General features: G+C 45.3%; 4 protein-coding genes across 9 annotated transcripts; 2 read left to right on the forward strand and 2 right to left on the reverse strand.

The window, feature by feature from the left end:
- The first annotated feature begins 3,558 nt into the window (after nt 1-3,558).
- Nucleotides 3,559-6,703, forward strand: TNFAIP8L2 (TNF alpha induced protein 8 like 2). The gene is made up of 2 exons (XM_081305780.1): nt 3,559-3,858; nt 5,748-6,703. The coding sequence occupies exon 2, from the start codon at nt 5,778-5,780 to the stop codon at nt 6,330-6,332; it is 555 nt and encodes a 184-aa protein (XP_081161906.1). The 5' UTR covers nt 3,559-3,858; nt 5,748-5,777; the 3' UTR covers nt 6,333-6,703.
- A 132-nt stretch (nt 6,704-6,835) lies between these two features.
- Nucleotides 6,836-17,711, reverse strand: LYSMD1 (LysM domain containing 1). 2 transcript variants are annotated; one of them, XM_081305779.1, is made up of 4 exons: nt 17,384-17,711; nt 16,953-17,148; nt 8,391-8,755; nt 6,836-8,024 (listed from the first exon to the last, which is right to left on the reverse strand). In XM_081305779.1, the coding sequence occupies exons 2-4, from the start codon at nt 17,130-17,132 to the stop codon at nt 7,886-7,888; spliced, it is 684 nt and encodes a 227-aa protein (XP_081161905.1). In that variant the 5' UTR covers nt 17,133-17,148; nt 17,384-17,711; the 3' UTR covers nt 6,836-7,885. The 2 variants fall into 2 exon arrangements, with proteins under 2 accessions (XP_081161905.1, XP_081161904.1); XM_081305778.1 differs by having other exon boundaries at nt 16,953-17,708.
- Nucleotides 17,712-17,817: 106 nt separating this feature from the next.
- On the forward strand, nt 17,818-21,495 carry SCNM1 (sodium channel modifier 1). Its single transcript, XM_081305776.1, has 7 exons — nt 17,818-18,043; nt 18,379-18,449; nt 18,687-18,775; nt 18,950-19,047; nt 19,167-19,255; nt 20,563-20,757; nt 21,336-21,495. The coding sequence occupies exons 1-7, from the start codon at nt 17,993-17,995 to the stop codon at nt 21,433-21,435; spliced, it is 693 nt and encodes a 230-aa protein (XP_081161902.1). The 5' UTR covers nt 17,818-17,992; the 3' UTR covers nt 21,436-21,495.
- A 514-nt stretch (nt 21,496-22,009) lies between these two features.
- On the reverse strand, nt 22,010-27,071 carry TMOD4 (tropomodulin 4). 5 transcript variants are annotated; one of them, XM_081305772.1, is made up of 10 exons: nt 26,925-27,061; nt 25,800-25,962; nt 25,444-25,600; nt 25,023-25,139; nt 24,420-24,509; nt 24,107-24,237; nt 23,905-24,012; nt 23,076-23,219; nt 22,685-22,829; nt 22,010-22,127 (listed from the first exon to the last, which is right to left on the reverse strand). In XM_081305772.1, exons 2-10 carry the CDS (start codon nt 25,920-25,922, stop codon nt 22,105-22,107), a joined length of 1,038 nt encoding a protein of 345 aa, XP_081161898.1. In that variant the 5' UTR covers nt 25,923-25,962; nt 26,925-27,061; the 3' UTR covers nt 22,010-22,104. The 5 variants fall into 5 exon arrangements, with proteins under 5 accessions (XP_081161898.1, XP_081161897.1, XP_081161901.1 ...); XM_081305771.1 differs by lacking the exon at nt 25,800-25,962 and having other exon boundaries at nt 26,925-27,071; XM_081305773.1 differs by lacking the exons at nt 22,010-22,127; nt 25,800-25,962 and adding an exon at nt 22,273-22,393 and having other exon boundaries at nt 26,925-27,071.
- Nucleotides 27,072-27,385: the final 314 nt, after the last annotated feature.

The raw sequence follows: 27,385 nt of genomic DNA on the forward strand, positions 1-27,385 counted from the left end.
ACATGGCAGGAGGGAGGGAGAGAGACTACCACAGGAAGTACTGGAGGAAGTCATGGAATGCCAACGTGGCTAGAGCACAGTACAAGGGACAGAAGGGAGTTGAAGGTACAGAGGTGAACAGGTAGAGTTGGCAGCAGAATTCAGGATTCAGAAATTATTACTGTATTTGCATCTTTGTTGCCCTTAACCTTATTTTCCCAACTAGTTTGCACAATTTTTCCCCCAGTGATGGGAATGGAAACCAGGATTTCATGGATGCTAGGCAAAGCAGTCTACTGCTGAGCTACACCACTGGCCCTCTCCCTCCCTTCCTCCACCCACAGCCCTGGTACATTTCTTATAAAAAGACTTACTTTTCCTCTGATTTTGGTAATGGTACCTAATATTGTCCCTATAGTGTGTGATCAGTGTATAAATAGAGCATACAGAAGTAGAATGCTGCTCTTAAGGTTAAGGTTATTACCACATAAGCTTGTTGAAGAAATTATCAGAAAAAAATATATGCTTAAAAATCACACAAATTTGGCCATGGTGGGGCATGCCTGTAATCCCAGTGACTCAAGAGGCTGAGGCAGGAGGATCACAACTTCAAGACCAGCCTCAGCAACTTAGTGAGGCCCTAAGCAGCTTAGTGAGATCCTGTCTCAAAATAAAAAGTGCTGGGGATGTTGCTCAGTGATTAAGCATTTCTGGATTCAATCCCCAATATCAAATAAATAATAAAAATTTTAAAAGACTGTAGATACATCTCAGTGGTGAAGCACCCATGGGTTCAATCCCCAGTGCCAAAATAACAAAACAAGATGGTTATTAAAAATCATCAAATCCTTGGGTTGTGGTTAATAGCTCCAGTGATAGAGCATGTGTGTCAGATTCTGAGTTCAATCTCTAGCATCTAGGTAAATAAATAGATTAAAATCACCAAATCCCGGGCTGGGGATGTGGCTCAAGTGGTAGCGCGCTCGCCTGGCATGTGTGCGGCCCGGGTTCGATCCTCAGCACCACATACAAACAAAGATGTTGTGCCCGCCGAAAAACTAAAAAATAAAGATTAAAAAATTCTCTCTCTCTCTCTCTCTCTCTCTCTCTCTCTCTCTCACTCTCACTCTCTCTATAAAAAAAATAAAATAAAATAAAATAAAATCACCAAATCCCAAGGTCTCTCATGGGTTCTCACCTGTACTTAAGCAAGTTATATCACTGGTTGATTACTTTATAAATATGCCCTTTTCCTCACCTGAAAATTTATTGAAGCATATAATACATCCCCACTGAGCGCATTATTTTACTCCCCTTATTAAACTTACTGTTTCCCCATTGAACTTTTTTTTTTTGATACCAGGGATTGAACTCAGAGGCATTCAACCACTGAGTCACATACCCTGCCCTATTTTGAATTTTATTTAGAGACAGGGTCTCACTGAGTTGCTTACCATCTCACCATTGCTGATGCCGGCTTTGAACTCTAGATCCTCCCAAGCTGCTGGGATTACAGGTGTGTGCCACCTCACCCAGCTGTCCGGCTGAACTCTTGAGCAACTTTTAAAAAGTTTGCCATGAGCTGGATGTTTTCTTTCTTCAGTTATCTCTCAAAGAACCTATGTTCTGGGCTGGGGTTGTTGCTCAGTGATTGCGTCCTTGCCTAGTATGTGTGAGACACTGGGTTTGATTCTCAGCACCTCATATAATAAAATAAAGGTCCACTGAGAATTAAAAATATATTTTTAAAAAAGAGCCTATAGGGGCTGGGGATGTGGCTCAAGTGGTAGCGCGCTCGCCTGGCATGCGTGCGGCCCGGGTTCGATCCTCAGCACCACATACAAACAAAGATGTTGTGTCCGCCGAGAACTAAAAAATAAATAAATAAATAAATAAATAAAATAAAAGTATTGTGTCCATCTACAACTATAAATAAATAAGTGAAAGGAAGATCAGTAGAGGAGAGAGAAAAGGAGAGGGAGAAGGGGAACTAAAGAGGGGAGATTGAAGATTAAAATCAAATTCCTTATATGCATAATTTTGCCAAAATGAACCCAAATACTACATATAATTACAACACTCTAATACATAAAACAAAAAAACTGCGGGGCAAAGTGGTGCACACCCATAATTACAGCCACTTGGGAAGCTAAGGCAGGATTGCAAATTTAAGATCAGCCTCAGCAACTTAGTGAGGCCCTAAGAAACTTAGTGAGAACTTGTCTCAAAACTTTAAAAAAGGGGGAGGGCTGGGGATGTGGCTACATACTTGAGCACCTCTGGGTTCAATCCTTAGTACCAGAAAAACAAACACAAAAAACTTATGCTCCAAACATATAGATCACCACTTCTGAGGATGCCCAGTGCATGCTTACGTTGCTCCACCATCTGGGAAGTATTTCTTCCCCATCTCTGATTACTAAATAGTCTAATCTATCCTTGCAAGTCAGACTTTTCTGCCATATCAGAATTAATCTAAGCCTCTTTAATTCTTTAAACCTCTAACCCTATATTAAAGCTAATGGTAGGGCTGGTGGTAAAGCTCAATGGTAGAGTGCTTGCCCAGCAAGTGTAAGGTGTAAGGACCTGAGATTGATCCCCTATGAAAAACAAAACAACAACAACAAAAAACAACAACAACAATTAAAAAAAATGACACAATGGCAGAGTTTATAATCCCAGCAGCTGATGAGAGTAAGGCATGAGGAACGCAAATTCAAAGCCAGCCTCAGCCTCAGCAATTTAGCAAGGCCCTGAGCAGCTCAGAAAGACCCTGGCTCTAAATAGAATATTTTTTTAAAAAGGACTGGGATGTGGCTACATGGTTAAGCTCCCCTGGGTTCAATCCCCAGTACCAAAATAAATATATAAAAATGAATGATCTGGGTGTAGCACAACTGTAGTCCCAGCTGCTTCAGAAGCTGAGGCTGAGGTGGGAGGATCATCTTAAGCCCATAAGTCAGAGACCAACCAGGTTGACATAGCAAGACCCATGGTAAACAAAGTTAATAGCATTGTTTGACTTTTGACTTGTATTATAGCTATCTATGGCCCTGGACAGGTTGTAAGATGATGATGATGATGATGATGATGATGATGATTATTTTAAGCCACATCCCCAGCTCTATTTTGTATTTTATTTAGAGACAGGGTCTCACTGAATTGCCGAGGCTGGCTTTTGAACTTGTGATCCTCCTGCCTCAGCCTCTCAAACTGCTGGGATTACAGGCGTGCGCCACCGAGCCCAGCAGTAAAATTCTTTATGGTAAATGCTTTTGCTTCATTCAAGAACCTGCCCTCATTTTGGGGTTCCTTGTTTCTAGAGTGGTTCAGTGCAGTGCTGTCACCTGCTGGTCACACATGGCCCAGCAGCCCTGAGCCCAGCATCTTCCTCCCTCCAGTACTAAGGCCTGTGCCAACCTTACCTGTCAGGAACTGAAAGTTGCTTGTGACAATGTTGACTCACGGTATCGCTCTTCAGAACTTTTCCCACTGACTCCCCCCACCCAGCAATCGACACTCTACATCTTCTCTAGAAACACAGCAATATAATCGGATCTCAAGGATCTGGACGACAAGGAAAGAAGCCGACAAACATTTTGAGAGTGGAGAATGTGCATCCCCTTCTGCCTGTTTCAAAGAGTCAAGTCGGTTTTATCAGAGACCTTCTATTCCTTTTGTCCTTCGTCTTATGTCTAGGTGACTGTTTGGCCACTGGCCCCCTTGGCGACAGGGATGGTGAACCGGAGGTAGAGCACAGAGTAGGTAGGCGGGGCTTGAGGGGTGGGGCCAGGCCAGAGGGCCTCTCACTTAGGAGCTTCTCCATTCTGTCAGCTCTCCCGGAACATCCAACGCAAGACTGGCACCAGTGCGTGACAGGTGAGGGACCAACAATGACAGAAGGTAGACTTCAGGGTGATGGTGGGGAGAGGGTCTCTAGCTGTTTCAGACTTAGCTTTCTATATTGTGAAGCTTACACTTGCAGAATTCTTGGTTGTAACCCAGTAAAGCTGAGTTTTCCCTGGGGCAAGGCGCCTGGGAAAGAAAGTCCTGGCTTGGGAGAGGGGTGTGGGTGGGGAGGGCTGAGGGCTGAGGGTGGGTATGGGTGTGTGGCGAGGATTGGAAGATACAAGGAAATGTCAAAGACATGGAGGTAGATGGGTCAGGACCAGAGGGAGGCCATGGCCAGAATTAAAGGCAGAGCCCGGAGGGGAGAAAAGGGGACACTGTAAGGAGGAGACGGTGAGAAGACTGAACCAAATGTGAGATGGCAATAAGGGCAACGCAGAGCTGGGTAACAGGAAGGCCAAGGAGGAAGGAAGGCTCACATGGAGCAATGTCTCTTCCGGTGGCTGGGGAGCCTCATCTAGAAAGCCCCAGGGCAAGCCAGAAGCAAATCAATGTTGAAGGCTCCCATTGGAATGATTCAGCTGGGGAAGAAACCCCTTCAGGTACCCACCTCCACTGCCTCTTCAGACTCCCATATTCATTTAGGGGAGAGGACCAGGCTGCTCCTCACTGTGGTCACAGCCACCACATCCTGCAGAGCAGGGGAGGGGGAAGTAAGAAGCAAAACAACCAGAAGAACCACAGGCGAGGATCACGGGGGAGAACCCTGGACATATTCATCATATATGTCACTAGGAGGGTCTCTAGTTCAGCCCAGCAGACCAGAGCTTTAGGACTACCTGCCCTTCTTGAGGTGCTTGTTTCTCAGACTTGCTCAGTGTCTTCAACCTGTTGACAGCTCTGGGGAAGAAGGGCTTTTTGGATTATTTGGTTTGACATCCACTGTTATCATTTACTAGTGATTTCAGCCAAACTGCTTAATTTCTCTTAACTTCAGTTTTTTTCATTGCAAAATGGGGATACCAACCTTATACAGTTGGGTAGACAGGTAATTCATATAAAGCATTTGGCACACAGAAGGTTTTGAGTAAATGTTAGGTATTCGTATTAGTACTCCTTGGGTCCCTGTGTTTCTCACTTTTTCAAATGCAAAGCAGTGACTGGGTATGGTGGTGCACACCTGTAACCCCAGTGATTTGGGAGGCCAAGGCAGGAGGATAGCAAACTCAAGGACAGTCTCAGATGCTTAGGAAGATCCTGTCTCAAAATAAAAAATAAAAAGGGTTGAGGGGCTGGAGATGAGACTCAGTGGTAGAATGAATGAACAAAGGCCCTGGGTTTGATCCCCAGCACTGCAAAATAAATAAATAAAATAAAAAGGGCTGGGATGTAGTTTAGTGGTAGAGCACACCTGGATTCAATCCCAAGTATTGAAAACAAATAAGATAAAAATGCAATATAGTACATATGGACTTTTGGAGACCAAAAAACCAGTTGTGATTGATCTTGGGTAAATACTTTAACCCAAGTCTGAGTTTGCTCAGTTGTAAAACATCAAGAGTGATGTCTATACCTTACAGCTGTAGGTATACAGTTGGCATCCAAAAATGATAGCTGTGAGAATTAACTGCCAGGTAAGCCCCGCTCTCTCCACTGTGGCAGCAACAGACTACTTCCCCTGAGGTTTTGAAACTCCGGGAGGCTAGCTTCTGTGTGCTTGGTCCTCCAGCCTGGGTAACCCAGGCTCTTCAGGGCTGTTTTGGAGATCAAGATTTCATACAGCACTAAAGGAAAAAAGCAAGAGCAAGGCAGAGAGGATGGAGGGGCCCAGGGGAAAGAGGACAAAGGAACCACAGAAGCAACAGAAAGGGGAAAAGCCGGTTCTCTCTTTCTAAGGAAGCCTGTGGCCTCTCTTCTAGTGACTGTCCACATACCCATTCCCAGACACCATGGAGTCCTTCAGCTCAAAGAGTCTGGCACTGCAAGCGGAGAAGAAACTACTAAGTAAGATGGCAGGTCGGTCTGTGGTTCACCTCTTCATTGATGAGACAAGCAGCGAGGTGCTAGACGAGCTGTACCGTGTGTCCAAAGAGTACACGCACAGTCGGCCCCAGGCCCAGCGGGTTATCAAGGACCTGATCAAGGTGGCTGTCAAGGTGGCTGTGCTGCACCGCAATGGCAGCTTTGGCCCCAGTGAGCTGGACCTGGCTACCCGCTTTCGCCAGAAGCTGCGGCAGGGTGCCATGACGGCACTGAGCTTTGGCGAGGTGGACTTCACTTTCGAGGCTGCCGTGTTAGCAAGCCTGCTCACTGAGTGCCGAGACACGCTGCTGGAACTGGTGCAGCACCACCTCACACCCAAGTCTCAGGGCCGCATTCGCCACGTGTTTGATCACTTCTCTGACCGAGGGCTGCTCACAGCCCTCTACGGGCCTGGCTTCACTCAGCACCTTGGCAAGATCTGCGATGGGCTCAGGAAGCTGCTGGATGAGGGGAAGCTCTGAAAGCTCTGAACCCAGCACCGCCTCCCGTGGCCTGCTGGAAAACAGACAACAGGCTTTCTAACCCTGCTCATCTGCACTAACGCTTTTCAATCCTCAGCCTTCGTTCTCAAGAGTGCTTTAGACTTTGAGACCACCCTGCCCCCAAACTGCTGGTGGAGAAGGAGCAACGCTGAGGGGTGAGGACTCTTTCCCACTCCAGCCCTAGCGCAGGAAACAAAGCAGCCTGAAAAAGGCGAAGTGAAACTTGGATCTCTCTTTCTCCCATGAGGGACTCTGAAACAGGGAAGCCCCTTCTCCCATGAATCAAGGGAAGGGGGTGCAGCCCATATAACCCCTCTGGGGACACTAAAGACAGGAGGGGGTAAGGTGGCCCTTAGAGATGTTCTAGACTCCCAGCTCTAGGTGGAGTTTGCCCAGATGTCAGAGCCTGTTTTAGAGTGCAGGAAGAAGCAACTAGGGTAAGGGAGAGTCTCACAGGGGAAATAAAACTACTAAAATGTGCATAGGGCTCAATGTTTAATCTCTCCAGTTTTTTATACCTTAGGATCATCACAGAGGAAAGGAGGTATATAAACACCACTTGTCTCACCTCTCACTATTTCCAAACATGAGACTGAGGCATATTTCCATTTCCAGTATTATTGAGGTTCCCTTGTCTACTTCTTCTGTTTAAGACAAAAAAACAAACTGTACCGGAAACCAGTGCTACAAATTGCAAATAAATATGCAGTAAGGGGCAAGGCGTACACAGACAGGCTTTAGTGGGGAGGGGGTGGAACAAAGAGACTCCCACAACTGTCCTTCTCACACCCCAAGGCAATGCTTCTTCTACCCCTTAGCTCCACTGCAGGCTGAGCAGAGAGAGGTCAGAAGGGTGAACTGGAAGAATGGAGAATTCAGGTCTCTACATTGCTGCTTTTTCTTAGAAGTATAGGTAACCAGTTGGTCAGACTGAACCCAAATCCTCCACCTTGAGACTGGGGAAAAGACTGGGAACAGCCCACTGTTCTCCATGACAGCACTAGACCACCCCTGTCCTTGATAACATGCGTGGGCAAGCAGTGGGGAAGCTGACGGACCACTTAGTTGTGTCTGGGTTCCCCTCATCCCAGGGCTCTAGAAATCACGTTTTCAGCTAACAGTGGGAAAGAGTTAGATACAGCAAATAAATATTACTTCAATATAGCACCAAATAAATTAGGTAACATAGGTAGAGATAGGGAAGAAGTTGAAAGGGAGTCTTTGCTTCTCTGCTCTAAGGCCAGAGAAGGGTGAAAGGGATAGGAAAGGTAGCAGGGGTATAAAAAGAACCTTTTGAATCTAAAGGAAAACTCTAGATTCAGCCCAAGAACTAGGGAGGGGTCTAGGCCCCATCTCGAACTCCTGTCAGAAAAATGCCCAAGCCAAGGAATTCTTGGTCTACGGGGAGGCTGGAGAAGACAACAGGAGTCGAGGGAGTCAGGCTGGGAAGCCATGTCCTTGAGCCTCACCTCAGGCTCCTCTCCCCCTCACATTGCTTCTTCAACACACTGCTTCTCTCAGTTCTGGGAACATCAGAGTTTGAAGATTTCATCCTCCTGGTCCCGCAGTGTCTGGGTCCGAGAGGTCCGGGTCAGTGGCACAGGACCTAGGACTGCTCGTTGCTGCATCCGAGGGGAGCTCTGATGGAGACCTGCATCTTCCCCAAGTATCCTGCAGGTGAGAAAAGCAGGGAAAGAGTGATAGATGAAGGGAAGAACCTGAGAATAGGCCAAGTGAAGAGGGGAAGCTCTCTTCCTCTCTTGATTCCCGAACTAGCTGTTCTAAGATGTATTTCTCAATACTAATGCTCCTGCATGGATTATCAGAGCAGGAAGAACAGTCAACTGTTTAATTCCACTGATAACATGGAACCCAATTTCCCACCACCTCAACCCATCCAGCAGCCATTGGCTCTGCTCACTGTCTTGGAGTCACCAAGGAAAAGGTATCACCTCATTTCTGCTGGCACTTGTGTTTATGGTTAGGTAAGATGGAGGAATCTATGCAGGGACTTACAAGGAACTACTCAAGACCCACCTGCTTTCCCCTGTTCTCAGCTTTTGGGCAGCAGCCTTCTTTGACAGGCTGATCTGTGAATCAAGCTTCTTAAGGAAATCAGAGGCAGAGAGGTCATGGAGGGGAGTAGGAGGTTCCTGGCCAGCTTTAGGGAGAGCTTCACCACTGGCACTGCCTGAACCTGTCTCTTGTTTCTTCCTCTCAGCTGAGTGTAGCTGAACTTCATCCTTACGTGGGTCTACCTCTTCCTCTCCATCTTTCTCTTCCTCTGAATCCAAACCATTGAACAGGTCTCTGGGCTCTCTCAGGATGGGGATGTAGAGAGTTTTCTTCAGGAAGATGGAGTCATTAGTATAAAGGCGGTTTGCACGCTTGATCTGTTCCATCTTTTAAAAAAAGTCATCAAGATTAATAACAGTTACAATGATCAATCTTACATAGTATCTAAAACTTTTTAAAGTAATTTACAGTCTTATCATAACACCAATCTAAACTACATAGGGTTGACATTATTCCTATTTATATATAAGCCATTTTCATACTCTTTAGTCTTAGGGCTCCTTTACATTTTTAAAAATTATTGAGGCAAAAAGCTTTTATAAACCAGGCATGGTGGTGCATGCCTGCAGTACCAGCTACTCTTAAGGTTGAGTAGGAGAATCACATGTTTGAGGCCAGCTTGGGCAGCTTAGTGAGACTCAAAATAAAATGAAAAGGGCTGGGGACATAGCTTAGTGTAGAGTGATTGCCTACCGCATGTGAAGTCCTGGGTTAATTCCCATTATGGCAAAAAAAGAGAAAATTCTAGTAAATTAAACCGGGGTAGAACTAGAATCCTTGGCCTTTTACTCCTCCTGGGAATGCTTTTCACACTATAATAATTTCTTTCATCAAATATTTATTCATCACTGAACACAGTGACTGCCATCACCATCTATCTACTTGGTCTTGCAATGTCAGGCTGAGGATGCAGCTCAGTGGTATTTCCTGCTTGGAAATACATCTTTTTTTTTTTTTTTTCTTTTTCCCCCAGTACTGGAAATTGAACCCAGGGGTACTCTACCACTGAGCTATATATCCCTATTTTTTTATTTAAATTTTTTTTTTTAAAGAGAGAGAATTTTTTTAATATTTATTTTTTAGTTTTCGGCAGACACAACATCTTTGTTTGTATGTGGTGCTGAGGATCGAACCCAGGCCGCACGCATGCCAGGCGAGCGTGCTACCGCTTGAGCCACATCCCCAGCCCTTAAAATTTTTTTTTTAACCAGGAATTAAACCCAGGAGTACTTAACCATCGAGTCACATCCCCTTCCCTTTTAAAATATATTTTAGAGACAAGGTCTCTTGCTTAGGGCCTCACTAAGCTGCTGAGGCTGGCTTTGAACTCACAATCCTCCTGCCTCAGCCCCCCAAGCCACTGGGATCACAGGCATGAGTGACCATGCCTGGCTTGATTTTTTTTTTTTTTTTTTTTTTTTTAGAGAGAGTGAGAGAGAGAGAATTTCAACATTTATTTTTCACTCATCAGCAGACACAACATCTTTTTTTTTTTTTTTTTTAGAGAGAGTGAGAGAGGAGAGTGAGAGAGGAGGGAGAGAGAGAGAGAGAGAGAGAGAGAGAGAGAGAGAGAGAGAGAGAACTTTTAATATTTATTTTTTAGTTCTCGGCGGACACAACATCTTTGTTGGTATGTGGTGCTGAGGATCGAACCCCGGCCGCACGCATGCCAGGCGAGCACGCTACCGCTTGAGCCACATCCCCAGCCCATGAGCCACATCCCCAGCCCGCCTGGCTTGATTTTGATTTTTTTTTTTTTTTTGATGGTATTGAGCCCAGGGCCTCACACATGCTAGGCAAGTGCTCTACTATTAAGCTACACCTTAAAAAATTATTATTATTATTTAAATTTATTCATTTTTAAAATATCTTTATTTTATCTTTATGTGGTGCTGAGGATCAAACCCAGTGCCTCATGCATGCCAGGCGAGCACGCTACCACTTGAGTCATATCCCGAGCCCCCAAAGTTATTTTTTGAAATAGAGTCTCTCACTAAGTGGCCCAGGCTGGCCTTGAATCTGCAATCCTCCTGTCTCAACCTCCAGCGTAGCAGGGAATTACAGGCAAATGCCACAATACCCAGTTCAATGTCATCCTTATCATGTTTTTGTTTTGTTTTGTTTTAGGTGGACACAATATATTTATTTTTATGTGGTGCTAGGGAAATCGAACCCAGTGCCTTGCGCATGCCAGGCCAGCCCGCTGCCACTTGAGCCACATCCCCAGTCCCATATCATGTACTTTTATCATCCACACCAAACTGGACAACAAAAGTGCTTTAAAAATCTGGGCTGGCAAGGCTGGGGATGTAGCTCCTTGGTAGAGTGCTTGCCTAGCATGTGCAAAGACCTGGGTTCAATACTCAATGATGAAAAAAAGAGAGAGAGTGAGAGAAAGAGAGAGAGAGACAGATACACATGCCTCATCTGATCTTATCTTCATGTCTAATGCCATTGCCCTAGAATAAACCCTTAATATTTCTCATCTGAGTTATCCCAACAGTGTAGTTGCTCTTCCTCTTTCACTTCTACTCATCTTCCTCTTCGCAAATAGAAAAATAATCTGATTAACCCACTAGCCTGCTTATAAACTCCTATAGATCCTCACTGGCTAAAAGGTAAAAATCAGGGGATATAGCTCAGTTGGAAGAATGCTTACCTTGCATGCACAAGGCCCTGGGTTCACTCCCAGCACCACCAAAAATGAAAAATAAATTTAACATTCAGGGTTTTCTCAGTCTAGTTTTCTCAGTCCAGAAATGTCTAGCCTTGTCTCTCTTCTGCCATCTATACAAACTTTGCTATCCTGAACTTTTCATTTTTCTTTGAAGATTCCATGATCTTTCATACTTTGTCTTATTCAAGCTGCTCTTTCTGCCTGAAATGCCTCCCCACTCTCCCCTTCTCTGCTTGGAGAATTTTTACTCATCAACACTCCTTTTGTGTTACCTTCTTCACAGCTGTAACTGATGTAATAATACTGGTCCTATGAGGTGAGGGGATAGCTCAATAACAGAGGACTTGCCTGTCATGTGCAAGCCTCTGAATTTGATCCATGGAACTACACCAAAAACAAAAACAAGCTGGATGTGGTGGTGCATCCCTGTAAACCCGCAACTAAGGAAGGTGAGGCAGGAAAATCAAAAATTCAAGGCCAGCCTGGACAACTTAAGGGGACCCTGTCTCAAATTTTTAAAAAAGGAGGGGGTTGGGTAAAGATTAGTGGTAAAGCTTCCTGGCTCAATTCCCAGTACCAAATAAGTAAGTAAATAAATAAATAAATGGCTGGGGAATAGTTCAGTGGTAGAGTGCTTGCATATCATATGAGAGACCCTGAATTCAATCACCAGTAATGAAAAAATATAAAAGAAAAAAAACCACAAAACACATTGCCTTACCATATTGTTATTTACTTCTATGAATATTTTACTCAAACCCTGTGTCTTTGTAGCATTTTTTTTTTTTTTGACGGTGTTATGGAACCCAGGGCCTTGTGCATGCAAGGCAAGCACTCTACTAACGGAGCTATATCCCCAGCACCTATTCAAACCCTGTGTCTTTATTTATGATTACTATTTTTAAAAATACTTTTTAGGGGCTGGGGATGTGGCTCAAGCGGTAGCGCGCTCGCCTGGCATGCGTGCGTCCCGGGTTCGATCCTCAGCACCACATACCAACAAAGATGTTGTGTCCGCCGAGAACTAAAAAATAAAAATATTAAAAATTCTCCCTCTCTCTCTAGCTCTCTCTTCTCTCACTCTCTCTTTAAAAAAATAAATAAATAAAAATACTTTTTAGTTGTAGATGAACACAATATTTTCATTTTTATTTATTTATTTTTATGTTGTGCTGAGGATCAAACCCAGGGCCTCATGCATGCGAGGCAAGCACTCTATCACTGAGCTACACCTCCAGCCCCTTTATGATTATTTTTTTTTAATGCAGTGCTGGGGATTGAACCCCAGGGCCTTGTGCATGCTAGGCAAGTACTCTCATTGAGCCAAATCTCCAGCCCTCCTGTGAATCTTAAGGGCAGGGATGGTGACTTGATGTCTCTGTATCCCCAAGGTGTACCTTAGCATCTCACAGAGCTTGGCACCTAGCAGGGGTTTACTTATTCATTATGAATAAGCTAGATAATAAAATATAATAACTAAAGATAGAGTATGTTAGTATTATCAGAAGGCAGAGTGTCAATTTTACTATAATTTCATTTTATATTGGCACCAGTTTGGAAAATCACTTTTTTTTTTGGACCTGGGGATTAAATCCAGAAGTGATTTACATTGAGCTACATCCCCAGTCCTTTTTATTTTTTATTTTAAGACAGGGTCTAAGTTGTGGGAAAAAAATATATATATATAAAGATAATATCAGATAATATATGAATATATATGTGTGTGTGTATATATATATATATATATATATATATATATATATATATTAAACTGAATTCTTTACCACTGAGCTACATCCTCATCCTTAATCTTGATAAATTGGCCTTGAACTTGTGATCCTCCTCCCTTAGCCTCCCAAGAAGCAGAGATTTTAGGTATGAATCATACCTGGCAAAAGTAAGAATTGTATTTTTATTTATTTATTTATTTTGGTACCAGGGATTGAACCCAGGGATGCTTACCCACTGAGCCACATCCCCAGCCCTTTTTATATTTTATTTAGAGACAGGTCTCACTCAGTTGCTTAGGGACTTACTAAGTTGTTGAGGTTGGTTTTGAACTCATGATCCTCCTACCTCAGCCTCCCAAACCACCGGGATTACAAGAGAACATCACCACACCCAGCCTCAGCCATTTTTATTTTTTATTTTGAGACAGGGTCTCAATAAATTGCTGAGGCTAGCTTTGAACTTGTCATCATCCTGCCTCAGCCTCCCAACTTGCTGGGATTACAGGCAGGCACTACCACCATCTGGCTTAAAAGTGAGTATTTTAATATGAGATGACCTGGTGTGAATCCTAATTATACCAATTATACTGTCTGTGTAGCCTTCCTAAGTCTTACTTTTGATTTATTTATGATATATGTTTTTATCTATTCTGTGGTACAGAAGATTGAATCCTGGGCCTCATGCATACTAGGAAGGCACTGAACTATACCTCCAGCCTTTTAAATTTTGACACATGGTATCATTATTTTGCCCAGGCTGGCCTCAAACTTTCAATCTTCCTGCCTCAATTTCTTTTTTTTTTTTTAATTTTTAATATTTATTTTTAGTTATCGGCAGACACAACATCTTTGTTGGTATGTGGTGCTGAGGATCGAACCCGGGCCGCACGCATGCCAGGCGAGCACGCTACCGCTTGAGCCACATCCCCAGCCCATTCCTGCCTCAATTTCAAGAGTAGCTAGGATTATAGGTGCATGCCACCATATTGGCTCCTCATCTTTTTTTTTTTTTCTTTTTTAAAGAGAGAGAGAGAGAGAATTTAAATATTTATTTTTTAGTTTTCGGCAGACACAACATCTTTATTTGTATGTGGTGCTGAGGATCGAACCCGAGCCGTATGCTTGTCAGGCAAAGGCGCTACGGCTTGAGCCACATCCCCAGCCCCCTGGCTCCTCATCTTTAAATGAGAATAAGGACTAGGGAGGTAGCTCAGTGGTAGAGTGATTACCTATCATGCTTGAGGCCCTGGGTATGATCTCTAGCACCACAATAAATAAATAAGTAAGAATGGTTATACCTATTTCATAGTGTTATGAAGATAATATCAGATAATAAATGTATAGAGTCTGGCACATGCTGAGTGTTCCCTAATTAATAGGTAGGTAATAACTTAAGTAAATATCATTATTTAATACACTTTCTTCATTTTACAAATAGTGGGAAAACTGAGGCTCCAAATGAGAAGAGACACAGCTACTAAGCAGAATAGAACCAGAACCTAAAATTCTTCATTAGACTACAGATCTTTTTTCAGGGATATAAGAAACCCTCAGGATGAGGGTGGTGGTGGTGGTAGTGATGCATGCCTGTAATCCCAGCTACTCCAGAGGCCTAGGCAGGAGGATTGCAATTTTTTTTTTTTTTTGAGGATTACAAATTTGAGGCCAGCCTCAGAAAATTTACTGAGACCCTAACTCAAAAAAGAAAAGGGGCGGGGCGTTGAGGATGAGACTCAGTGGTTAAGTGCTCCTGGATTCAATCCTCAGTACCAAAACAAACAAAAAAAAAGAAGGCATATCAGGCTGGGAGGTAGCTCAGTGGTAGAATGTTTATCTACGTTCAAGGACCTGGGTTGATCCTTAGCACTAAAAAAGAAGGGGAGGGAAACTGGACTACCCAGGAAATCACTTATTATCTACTGAGTTTTGTTTTTGTTTTTTGGTGCTAGAGATTGAACCCGGAGCCTTGCATATGCAGATGCTCTACCAGAGAGCTATATCCCATGGTCCCCAAATTTCCTTGACATACCTGCAAGCCTTTGCTGAGACCAAGAGGCTGTCCTATATACTTTCTTTTTTCCTCCACTTTTTTTTGATTGATGCATTATAGTTGTACATACTGATGAAATTTTTTGTTACATATTTGTATATGCACACAATGCCCTAAATTTCATATTCACTTCCTTGCTTATTAGGTCACTCTCTCTACGTGAAATGTTCCCTTTCTTACACTCCCAATCTCCACCTGTAGATTTTTTTTTTTTTTTTTGAGAGAGAGAGAGAGAGAGAGAGAGAATTTTTAAATTTTTGGTGGACACAACATCTTTTATTTTTATGTGGTGTTGAGGATCCAACCCAGTGCCCCGCGCATGCCAGGCGAGGGTGCTACTGCTTGAGCCACATCCCCATCCCCTCCACCTGTAGATACTTAGCCTCAATTTCATTCCTTCATTTCAAAAAAAAAAAAAAAATCTTTTAAGCTTCTATGTATCTGAGACAATGCCAGACTTTAGACATACAAAGTTAAAAAGAAAAAGTTCCTACTCTATAGGATATAGGCTATTGGAAAGACAAAGATATAAATAACTATATTAAATAGGTTTGTTGGAAGGAAGTATAGAGGAAGTCTTTCAAAGCTCAATGTGATGGCACCCTTAAAACCTGCACTGATGGCTATCCCTGCCTATTTCCAAGTAAAAGTTTTTGTTTTCCCACTACTTGTAATTACCACTACAAACTCACCACATTCTTTCACCTATAATCATTATTTGTATCTCTGTCCATTCTCACTAGACTGTAAATTACATGAGCACAGCAACCATATATTTATGTTTCTGTCTCCAAAAAGGGTTATCACAGTGCTTTAAATGTACAAAGCAAGCTGAGTGTGGTGATACACACCTATAATAATTCTACTTGGTGAGGCCTTCAGCAACTTAGTGATACCCTGTCTCAAAATAAAAAATAAAAAGTGATTCAGTGGTAAAATGCCCTGGGGTTAAATCCCCAGTACCAACAAGAAAAATAAATAAATACACATAGTATAAAAATGTTGTCTAAATTCAACAACATTGTTTGTATGAGATGGAATAGGACATGGGGGGCGGAATCTCACCAACTTTAATGTTATAAGTATATATATATATATATATTTTTTTTTTATTTTTTATTTTTTGTACTTGGGAGTGAACCCAGGGGTACTCTACAACTGATCTACATCCCCAGTCATTTTTTTTAAATATTTATTTTTTAGTATTCCGCAGACACAACAAACTTTGTATGTGGTGCTGAGGATCGAACCTGGGCCGCACGCATGCCAGGCGAGCGCGCTACCGATTGAGCCACATCCCAGCCCCTCCCCAGTCATTTTTGTTTTTTTTATTTTGAGACAGGGTCTCACTAAGTTGCTGAGGTTGGCCTTGAACTTGTGATCCTCTTGCTTCAGCCTCTGGAGTAGTCACTGGGATTATAGACACACACCACCACGCCCATCTTAATGCAATATATTTTTACATATATCAAATTTCCCATAATCATGACCTGAAATACTTGATGTACAGAGTACCTGTTCTGCACCTGGAAAGAAAGCAGAACCCTGAGGAGGAAACAAGAATGAGAAGAGATAAACACTTTAGGCACTGAGAGCTAAAAACCATCTCTTCATTATTTGCTGTAAATGTTTAATCTCTCAATTAAAATTTTTCTATGTGATTAATAATATAGTCGTCAGAGTCAGACAGACTTGTTTGAATTCCAACTCTGATGTTCAGTTATTTGACCTTGATCAAACTGGTTAGCCAAGCTGTCTCAAGTTTCTCCGATGCAAAAAAAACAAAAACAAAAAAACAATAGGTGTGTACTGGGAGGGAGGCGAGGCTGAAACTGGCTCCTGCACACGACGCCCGGCACGGTGTCTGGCAGAACCATTGGAACTACTTCTCTGCATCGGCACCGTGGGACAGGCTCCGTCCCCACCAGGCAGCGCAACACCAAGTGGAATCCCACAGGAGAGGCCACCGCGCACGCAGGGCGCGCCAGGGAGACGGCGAAGGGGCCGTCTGCGCCGGGCGCGGGCCTCTCCGGGTGGTCGCGCACACGGTGCTCCGGGAGACTCACCGTCACTCCGTATCGGAGGGCCAGCCCGGCCAGGGTGTCTCCGGGTTCCAGCCGGTGCTCCAGGCGCCGCTCTCTCACCGGGGAGCAGGCGGACTGCACCAGGCTTCCGTAAGAACGAGCCCGGCTGCCCTGCAGCAGCCCAGAGCCTCCCAAGGGGGGCTGTCTAGAGGGAGAAGCCATCTCCTCACCCGGACAGCTGGGGTCGCAAAAGAGGTCGCCCGGTAAAGTGACAGGCAGTGTCGCTCCAACCCAGGGAATGACTATCCAGGGAATTCCTTCTCCTTCGTTCCTAAGCCTCCCTCCGCGCGCCCGCTCCGCTTTTCCTCTCTGCAACTCGCCCACCCACCGATCTGTCCCGAGTGTTCAGTCCTGGAGTCTCAACACCCTCGGACTTTCATCCCCTCGCCGACCTCGCTGCGGTGACCTCTGACCTTTGAACTCTAGCCCCCTCCTCAACCCGCGCTCCTCAGGGTGTCTCCTAGTACGGCGGCCAGGCCTCCCCGGGCCCCCACGTTCCGGCTCGGCGCCGTCCTGAGTTTCATCTGCTGTGGTCAGGAGCACCTCGGGCCCACCCTAGGTCGGCTGTGGCCCCTGACGAGACGCTCGAAGACTGCGAGAGTTTGTAGGGCACATTCCACTGAGCTCCTGGGAGCCTGGCTCCGCACCAGGCAGGTCACACCCTCAAACTTGGGCTCCACATTAGGTTCTGGTCCCTCCCGACGCCTGGAATCCGTCAAGATGCTAGGGCCTCGACCCAGCTGAGCGGCAAGCTCTTTGAAAAAAAAGACTTCATTTCCCAAAAGGCTCCGCGTCGGAGGGGTCGCAGCGCATCATAGGAAATGCAGTCCTCTCAGAACGTGGGAGGCGGGCTTTCAGGATCGCGCGGTGCATTCGTGGAAGCGCACCTCCGGAAATTTACGAAGGCCAACCCGGAAGAGACCGGAAGAAGGGACGGAGATGTTCCATTCTTCCTACGGTAGCCTGAAGGAGTGGCGAAGCCGGCCCAAGAGAATTGATCATTTCTAGGGCTCACGTTCGTGATGTCTTTCAAGAGGGAAGGCGATGATTGGAGTCAGCTCAATGTACTCAAAGTAAGTACTAGTAGAGGGTCTGGAGCATCTTCAGCTACCTTCTGAAGGCTGTGAAGGAGTTCTGTTATGTTGCCCTGGCAACAGCTGCGTTGGTAGTGGAGCGATCCAGACGAGAAGAAATGAGAGTGATCCTTCTTCTTATGGAGGGACCAGAACCTAATGTGGAGCCAAAGTTGAGAGTGTGAGCTGCCTGGTGCGGAGCCAGGCTCCCAGGAGCTCTTATGATCGCTGTTCTCCCCACGACCCTTATTCCACTAGGCTCCTCATCCCTATTATTTACCTTCTACCCATCGCTCCTATTCCGCTGATCCTTTCCAAACTTCTGTCCCCTGCAGAAACGAAGGGTTGGGGACCTGCTGGCCAGTTACATCCCGGAGGATGAGGCTCTGATGCTACGGGATGGACGGTGAGGGCAAAGATTGGATCGAACCTAAGGGTTTCTGGCTCAACAAACTTTTGTTATTAAGGAATCAGGAGTATCTAGGATTCTTTGGTGGGAAGTGAGGACTGGAAAAGGTGGAGATTGAGAGACCTAAGGGTTAGGCTTTGGAAAGGATTGCTAAAATAGGGGTGGGACAAATTCCCCACCGCAGGAAACTCCTCCGTCCTTGAGCTTCTTATCTTCTTCTCTCCCCCTTCCCAGCTTTGCTTGTGCCATCTGCCCCCATCGACCTGTATTGGACACACTGGCCATGCTGACTGCCCATCGTTCAGGAAAGAAGCATCTGTCTAGTAAGTTTGGGGGAAGTCAGGAGATAAGGAATAAACTTAAAATTTCCACAGACCACTCTGTGGTGCTGTGGATCAAACCCAGGGCCTTGCACGGGCTAGGCGAGCGCTCTGCTGCTGAGCCACAACCCCAGCCCTTGGTGTTAGGTTTTCGGTTCTCTTTCCTTTTCTCCTCAGGCCTGCAGCTTTTCTATGGCAAGAAGCAGCCAGGAAAAGGAAGAGAGCAAAATCCAAGACAACAGAATGAATTGAGGAGGGAAGAGACCAAAGCTGAGGTAATCAGAGATGGAGGGGTTTAGACATACAAACAGACAGACAGACAGACCTTGCTGCATACATTATGCTTCAAGAACTTTTGTTTCTGAAAGCTCTGACTCTTTCATTTCCATACCAGGCTCCTCTGTTAACTCAGACTCGACTTATCACCCAGAATGCTCTGCATAGAGCTCCCCACTATAACAGTTGCTGCCGTCGGAAGTACAGGTCTGTGGGATGGGAAAGCCAGAAGTAGGGAGGACAGAAGAAAATAGATGGTTCTAAATTTATTGTTTTTTAAAATGTATTCTGAGGAATACTGGTGTTTGACTTGGTTTGAATTGTTTTAGGGTTTTTTGCTTGCTTCTTTGTTTATGTAGTACTGGGGATTGAACCAGGGACACTACCTCTGAACTACATCCCCAATCCTTTTTTTACTTATTTGTAAACAATTTTTAGATAGAACTGTGCACTGTGGCACATGCCTGTAATCCCAGCAATTTGGGAGGTTGAGGCAGGAGGATCATGAGTTCAGAGCCAGTCTTAGCAACTTAGCAAGGCCCTAAGCAACTCAGCAATACCTTGTCTCTAATAAAATTTAAAAAAGAACTGGGGATGTGGCTTAGTGGTTAGAGGTAGGGTCTCACTAAGTTGCTGAGGCTGGCTTTGAATCTGTGATCCAGTCTCAACCTCTTGAATTGCTGGGATTTCAGGCATATGCTAGCACACAAGGGCACTTAATCACTCAATCACATCCCCAGTCCTTTTAATTTTTTATCTTGAGACAGGGTCTCCCTAAGTTACCGAACTTGTGGTCCTCCTGCCTCAGTCTCCCAAGTTGCTGGGATTACAGGCATGCACTACTACACCTCGCTAAATATACAGTCTTTTTTTTTTAATTATTTTTTTATTTTTTGGCGGACACAACATCTTTGTTAGTATGTGGTGCTGAGGATTGAACCCGGGCCGCATGCATGCCAGGCGAGTGCGCTACCACTTGAGCCACGTCCCCAGCCCCAATATACAGTCTTTTAAGATAAAAAGTTTAGGGCTGGGATTGTGGCTTAGTGGTAGAGCACTTGCCTAGCATGTGCAAGGCACTGGGTTCGAATTTCAGCACCACATATAAATAAATAAAAATAAAGATCCATTGACAACTAAAAATAGTAATGTCATTTAAAAAAAAAAAGATTAAAAGTTTTAAAATGTTAAGCTAGCTTTTCCCAAATTCATGATTCCAAAATCCTATTTATGAAAGATATTTACTTATTTATTTATTTTTTTTTTTAATATTTTATTTTTTAATTTTTGGTGGACACAACATCTTTGTTGGTATGTGGTGCTGAAGATTGAACCTGGGCCGCACGCATGCCAGGCGAGCGTGCTACCGCTTGAGCCACATCCCCAGCCAGAAAGATATTTATTGATATCTTGACGAACACTATTTAGAAAACATTGCTTTAAGAGGTTGGGAGTCATAGGATAGTTGGCCCTTTCCATTACTGCTTTTAGAGGCTCTTATTTTTTCTACCCAGATCAGAAGCCTCTGGTCCTTCTGTCTCCTGTTCCCCTTTGCCAACCCCAGAGGTCCAGCTCCAAAGTAGGAAGAGCAATAGGGAACCTGAGCCAGAGGCTGGCCCACAGGCCAAGGAGAAAGCAGCTGTCTCAACCCCTGCACCTATGAGCCCCACAAGAAGACGAGCCCTGAACCATTACCTCACACTTCGAAGGTGAATATGCCGAATCACATTCCTCAGGTTTTCTGTTTTCTCTCTGACCTCTTTTTTCCCACAGTACTGAGAATTAAACCTAGGGCCTTTTCCATGCTAGGCTTGACCACCACACTCCCTAGCTTCCTTTGTCTTTTTTTTTATATATGTATATATATAGTTGAACACAATATCTTTATTTTATTTATTTATTTTTATGTGGTGCTGAGGATTGAACCCTGGCCGCGCACATGCTAGGCGAGTGCTCTACTGCTGAGCCACAACCTCAGCCCTTTATCTTTTAATTTTTATTATTTTGTGGTACTCAGGATTGATCCCAGGACCTTCTGCATGCTGGGTGAGCACTCTACCACTGAACTACATTTCCAGCCCCCTTTTTAAATTTTTTATTTTGAGACAGTCATGTTAAGTTGCCCAAACTGGCCTTGAATTTGTGATCCAAGTAGCTAAGATTATAATAAAAGTGTACCACCACACGCTACCTGACCCTCCTTTTTTCAAACCTATCTAATATTTTTTCTTATTGCCACAAATTATATTACCTCCCTGACTAATTGTCTTTTCTCTGATGTTTCCAGCTCTGGATGGATCCCAGATGGACGAGGTCGATGGATAAAAGATGAAAATGTTGAGTTTGACTCTGATGAGGAAGAACCCCCTGATCTCCCTATAGACTGAAACCATCTTTCCCCATTCATTTACAAATAAACTACAGTGGGCACTGGGAGCCTGACTTTCCTTGAGTTGAGTTTCCTGTTCTATATCAGGATTTCAGATCTGTTCATTCTCAACCTGGCCATTCCTTCTCTGCAATGTACACAGCTCCCCATACTTCTAATCCCTCCCCCACCTTCTACCAAAGTCATGCCAAGCGTCAGCTGCATGCAGCCCAATGCCCTATTAATAAGTCTGTCAGAAAGAGGTCTTTGCCCTTCGTGTTGTCTGCCTCCTTCCCCACCTCCACTCAAAGTCCTTCCAAGATCAAATCACATGAGGGTTGTGGGTAGACTGGGGGACTCTGGTCACATCTGGAAACAGGATTGAGGCCAAATACTCTGTGAAAGTAGAAAGACTGAAGGTATTGGCAGGTTTGTGGGGAACACCAAAGGAGGAAGCTCCCCCACCTTCTCCTAGTAACCTGAAACTCTGCCTGCTGATCCCCAGAGTATAAATAATCCCCTGATGAACTGGCAGTAACCCTTGGGGGTTAGCGCCAAGATTCCCACCCAAAAGCCCAAGAAGGAGTCATGCAGGATGGACAAAAGGGCCTTTATTTACAGGAAGAGGGGAAATGAGAATTTACGTGTCCAGGGTTCCCAGCTCTAGTTGGTCAAGGGAAGGGTGGTCTTATCTCTTCTTTTGCTGGCGACCTGTAAATGAAAGAAAGCAAACACAAGCTTTTGTTCCATCTCCTGATTTTGGCAAGGGTACTCTTCTTTCCAGTTCCTTAGAATCATAAGATGGTAGTGTCTTAGGCCACCTGACATGTCCATGCCACATTAATAACGTAAGAAACTACACCAAATATTAGAATTATGGCTGGGCATAGTGGCACATGCCTGTAATCCTAGTGATTCAGGAGGCTGAGGCAGGAGGATCACAAGTTCATGTCCAGTCTCGACAACTTAGTGAGATCCTGTTTCATAAATAAAAAGGACCGAGGATGTAGTTCAGTGGTAGTAGTGTACTCTGGAGTTTAAAAAAAAAAAAAAATTGTCCAGCTTCCTTCCCACCTCTCTATGGGTATATATCCGGGGCAGAAGAACTTTCTATATACTTTCTCATCACTCATGGGATCTGAACTGCTCATATGAATATCTCTGGCAACAACCCAAGGTGTTTGTCACTAAGTCTGCTTTCAGGAGCATCAACCAGTTTCCACATTTCCTGTCTTCAGCTCACACACACCATGTCTGCAATTACTTACGTAGTTCATTGTTCCGAGTCATGGCTTGGGCTGCCCGAGCTCGTGGCCCCTGTTGTGTAAAGTGGTAGCCAAAGCGAACGATAGAGGGACACTGCTCTAGCACGGTGGCCATTTCCATCTCCACTGCATCACCAGGCCACTGGCGCTGGAGGAGGAAGAGGTGAAAGCTGTCAGCCACCCTCTGGGTCATTCGCCATCCCATAGATGCCTTTGGGAAGTCAAGGGGCTCGTTTCTCCAGGTGATGAAGAAAGGTGCTGACTTGGTTTCCCTCACAGAGAGGAACAAGAATTCCAACAAAATCAAGTGAGATAACTGCTCCAATGGTTGGCTCAGGGAGGAAACTCATTGGGTATTAGTTGAAGGTGAAGACCAAGGGAAAGGAATGCTGACCTGGTTGTCCACACGGAGCTCAGTGAGTGTGGCATTTTCCCGAACAGCCTTCAGCACAGCCATGAGTCCTGTGCTGCTAATGAAGTTGGATTCAATGTTCAGGCTCTGGAGACTACGGTTCTCGCGCAACATGTCAGCCACCGCCTAGGTAGTAGGAACTTGGGTTAAGATTAGGAGAGTTTCACAGATGACTGAGGAGAAAGAACAGGAGCAAGAAGGAAACAACTTTTTGAAGAGTCCTTGAGGAGCTGTAAGTGGGGCTAGAGGGAGACTGAAGTAAGTAGTAGGTAAAAATGGAAATTAAGCACACAGTGGAGTTGGAGTATGAGAAAGGACTGAGGCCCTTTGGAAAAATCATTTCAGGATTTCAGAGTTGCAAACCATAGGATTATGTGTCAGGGTCCCCATGAGATTTTTTTTTTTTTTTTTTTTGTGGTGCTGGGGATTGAACCAGGGCCTTGTGCATGCAGGGCAAGCACTCTACCAACTGAGCTAAATCACCCCCCCATGAGGTCTGTCTGAAGAAAATACAATGAGCTGGGCATAGCAGCCATGCCTGTAATCCCAACAGCTCTGGAAGCTGAGGCAGGAGAAACCCAAATTCAAAGCTAGCCTCAGAAACTTAGCAGGACCCTGTCTCAAAAAATAAAAGGGGCTGGGAATGTTGCTCAGTGGTAAAGCACTCCTGGATTCAATCCCTGGTGCCCCCCACCAAAAAAAGAAAGAAAATATGATGGGAACAGTACCCCTAGCCACTCCTTTATGACAGCCTTGCCCAGGGTTCATATCAAGGTGTGGGGAGAGGGCTGAGAACGTCAACTAGTCTTACATTGGCAATGGGGTCACCACTCCTTGTGGCCACCAGACTGAAGCTCCGGACATAGGTGTTTGTCTTCATCGCCTCACACAGCTCACTTAGCATGGTTATTGGGATGTCCTATCAGAGGAGCATGAGAGATGATGGGTTAGGGACTCTCATATGTCAGCAGAGTTATCCCTGTGTTACTGTTTGGAAGATGGGCATCAAATACCTGTATATTATTGAGGTTCACCTCCTCCAGTTCCTTGTCATTGCTTCGAACCCTCTTTAGCATCTCCTCGATGTTTGTGGGGTTTGGGGGCTCATCTGGCACTGGCTTATACTTGTCAGGCTGTACCACACCTGATGGGTGACAGCAGGAAGGGAACCCCAACATGTCCCCCACAATCTCCCCACTGTTCTATCACTCATGCACCATGTCCTCACCCAGATTCATCTATTTTACCCTTTGCCACCTTTTCTCTGATTCTGGGACTGCCTGCCCAGATCCCTGGGGTGGGGGGCTACTTCCCCAACACACTCACTGCTAATGCCTTCAGTGTTGCAGATTTCTCCACTGCAGATGGCATCATAATATTGCTTGTTGCTCATCAGTGTGTACATGCCCAGAATTGCTAGAGATGGGAAGTAAAGGAGGTGCAGGTGATGAGAAGGGGCCTGTTCCAAGCACACCTCTCACCTTACTCTGCAGCAGCATTTGTACATCCTAACCCCTTTCATTTTTCCATAGGGGTTTCCCACCCATCCTCAGTCCCCAGGTTCCCTTCTATAAATTGCCCAAGGCAGTGGTTTCTAAAACTTTGAGATAGGACTTAGGGAAGTCCCCCTGAGGAACTGTAAGAAGGTGATGAGGGTCTGCAGAGAACCCCTGCTGATTTTAGCCAGAACATCTTTTTTTTTTTCTTTTATAATCTCTGTAAAATTACTCTGGGATACTACCTTGTTAAATTAAAAATGAATATATATATAAGTAAACAACTAAGAAAAGTTAAAAAACCACTGCCTGAGGCTTTGACATCTCTGCCCAGTTCAGAATATAGGCCTTTCCCATCTATAGGTGTCCTGTCACAGCAAGGACACCCCTGCCCCTGATCCTCTACCCTCCTCAAGTTCTCACCACTTCCCACCTGCTATATCACACATCTCAGCATCTGTGGCATGGGCCAGGGCCTCTTCCAGCTCAGGCTCTAGGGTGATCTGTTCCTGTGCTGGAATTTCTCTCTTAGGCTGAATATAGGGTTTCCCTGATGGGGAGATGAAGGATGGTTCAGGAAGAGGTCATTTCTCCCAAGATCCTGGCCTCCAGCTTCCTTCCTTTCTTCAGGAGGTATAATGCTGGGTTGCTAGGGGACACCAGAAAGTCTGAATCCTCTACAAGTTCAGGACTCCTGGATCCCCTGATCCCTGATGAAAACTTCAGAGTGCAAGCTGGCATGCAGGTATCAGGGCACCCTGGGCAGGTAGGAGTTGGAGGTGAGAGGGAAGTTGGAGGGGAGACTGAAAGAGCCATTGAATTTCTGGGAGGTATGGAAGTCAGGGTCCCCATACCCTTCTTCTCTCCTGTGAAGGGTACCAAGTCATCACGCTCTTTGACTTCTAGTGCCTGTTGTTCCAGATACTGCAAAAGGGCCTCTCGGTCCAGTGGCCCTGTTGGGCTCTTCTTTGTCTGGTCACGTTGTCTTAATCCAGCTGGCAGGAGCATGTTCTTAGGGATGAGTTTTAGGAAACAAGTCAGGTACCCCTCTGGTGTACCTCTAGGGCTCCCTAAAACATCTCCAGATAGCTTTTCCCTGGCTCTCTTGGGACTCCAGGCCCTGTAGTTAGCTCTGGTCTCAGCCACCCGGAGCCCAGCACCTTTCCCAAATGCCTGGGGACTACTCCTGGTTCTGTGCTGCAGCCCCTACCTCAGGGTCCATCTCCTGTAGCTCGCAGTCCAGCTGTTCTAGCTCCTCGGGGCTCAAGGTCCTTAGGATCTCATCTTCATCTATATCTCTGTATTTCTCCAGTTCCTTCTGATACGATGACATGGTGACCCCCACCCCTTTCCCACTGTGTGGCACTGAGAGCCTGGGGGGACATGGAAAAAGTAGTTGGACATGGAAAGATGGACATGGACACAGTATGGACATAAAGAGAAAAGCCGGGGGTAGAACACTGGAGGTTAGAAATCTAGTAGGGTAGGGGAGGTTAGTTTGTTTAGAGTTAGAATTGGTGTCTCCTTCAGCTTCTATCCAATTTGGATGGGGATCCCAGGATCCAAACTGGGTTTGTCCTCTCACTGTGTGACGGGGAAATCCTGGCAACACGCACCCCATACCCTCGCCCATCAGGCCTGTTGCCTAGCACAGCTGCTGGGAGCTCTGCCAGCACAGCTGGAGTCATGCCCAGTCCCCACTGAAAGGTGTGTGTATGGGGGTGGGGTGCACAGAGGGCTTCGGGGAAATTCGTCCTCTCCTTACTATTACTCAGTCTGTTTTACTAAACTGGCTAAGGAAAACAAGGAGGGCTGTTGGGGGAGGGAGGCGAACTTTTTTATCCCACCCGTATTTCCTCTTTTATGTGGAGGGATCAAAATTTCACTTCACCTCTTTGCTAAAATTCTGAATCCTTAGGGAAAGCAAGGACTCAGAAGCTAGGGGACTTCCAAGTTGGGGGAAGGGCAGTATGGCTTCAGGAGAAGGGACTGAGTCCCCATATCTGTCACCAGGAAGGTGACACCAGACCAATGGGTGAGAAATGCCTTTTAAATGGAGTAAAGTCTCTCTTAAAACTGTGGAAAGATTAAACTCACATGATCTTTTACAATGTGAAGACATACACAAACCACACATACACACCCTGCTAAGGTAAAAGACCCAAAACGTGTGTGAGACACTTATATCGACAACATAAATGACAGTTAAGGAACAGGGTGGTGGCAGAGACAAACACTGAGTGACAGAGACATACTCATGTTATTTAAGAGCTACTCTTCTTCTCCTATCTCCCACCAGATTCTCAACTATAAGCCCCCTGCTGTCCCCACTTACCAGTCCTGATGGCCACCTCCTTCTCACCTCCCCTTCTGACAGTAGTTCTGTTCTACTGGGGAACTGCTCCGGCAACAGGAGGAGCCTGGTGCCGAGCCGGGGGAAAGGGTGGGGGAACAGTGAGATCAGCATTTTATTATTTTAGCTCTGGCCAGGTGGGGGGTAGTGGGAGATCACATATACACAGCCCCCATACCCTGCCCAGCCCTGAGAGCCTCTAGTGGCCATTAATAGCCATGGCACCTCTGCCTCTTCTCTTCATAAAAGCCCAGTCCTGGAGTCAAGTTCATGAGAATCAGATGGTTTCTACTATTTGGTGTTTGTTACATTTAAAGCAGTAAAAACAAGGTCAACGTGCTGGTTTCGGTGGTACAGCCTGTAATCCCAGTGACTCAGGAGGCTGAGGCAGGAGGATCTCAAGTTCAAAGCCAGCCTCAGCAACTTAGGAGGTCCCCATGCAA

The sequence above is a fragment of the Spermophilus citellus genome, assembly GCF_964194105.1.
Source record: "Spermophilus citellus genome assembly, chromosome: 9".
Lineage (NCBI taxonomy): Eukaryota > Metazoa > Chordata > Mammalia > Rodentia > Sciuridae > Spermophilus > Spermophilus citellus.

Coding starts and splice junctions, on each gene's coding strand:
- LYSMD1 (XM_081305779.1), bottom strand. CDS start 17,132: ATGGCTTCTCCCTCTAGACAGCCCCCCTTGGGAGGCTCTGGGCTGCTG. Junction 8,756..16,952: donor CCCTCCGATACGGAGTGACG/GTGAGTCTCCCG, acceptor TTTTTTTAAAAG/ATGGAACAGATCAAGCGTGC. Junction 8,025..8,390: donor CTGAGAACAGGGGAAAGCAG/GTGGGTCTTGAG, acceptor TCTCACCTGCAG/GATACTTGGGGAAGATGCAG.
- TMOD4 (XM_081305771.1), bottom strand. CDS start 27,056: ATGCTGATCTCACTGTTCCCCCACCCTTTCCCCCGGCTCGGCACCAGG. Junction 25,601..26,924: donor GGAGGTGGCCATCAGGACTG/GTAAGTGGGGAC, acceptor CTCATCCCTAAG/AACATGCTCCTGCCAGCTGG. Junction 24,510..25,022: donor TGAGATGTGTGATATAGCAG/GTGGGAAGTGGT, acceptor TCCCATCTCTAG/CAATTCTGGGCATGTACACA.
- SCNM1 (XM_081305776.1), top strand. CDS start 17,993: ATGTCTTTCAAGAGGGAAGGCGATGATTGGAGTCAGCTCAATGTACTC. Junction 18,776..18,949: donor AGGAAAGAAGCATCTGTCTA/GTAAGTTTGGGG, acceptor TTTTCTCCTCAG/GCCTGCAGCTTTTCTATGGC. Junction 19,256..20,562: donor TGCTGCCGTCGGAAGTACAG/GTCTGTGGGATG, acceptor TTTTCTACCCAG/ATCAGAAGCCTCTGGTCCTT.
- TNFAIP8L2 (XM_081305780.1), top strand. CDS start 5,778: ATGGAGTCCTTCAGCTCAAAGAGTCTGGCACTGCAAGCGGAGAAGAAA.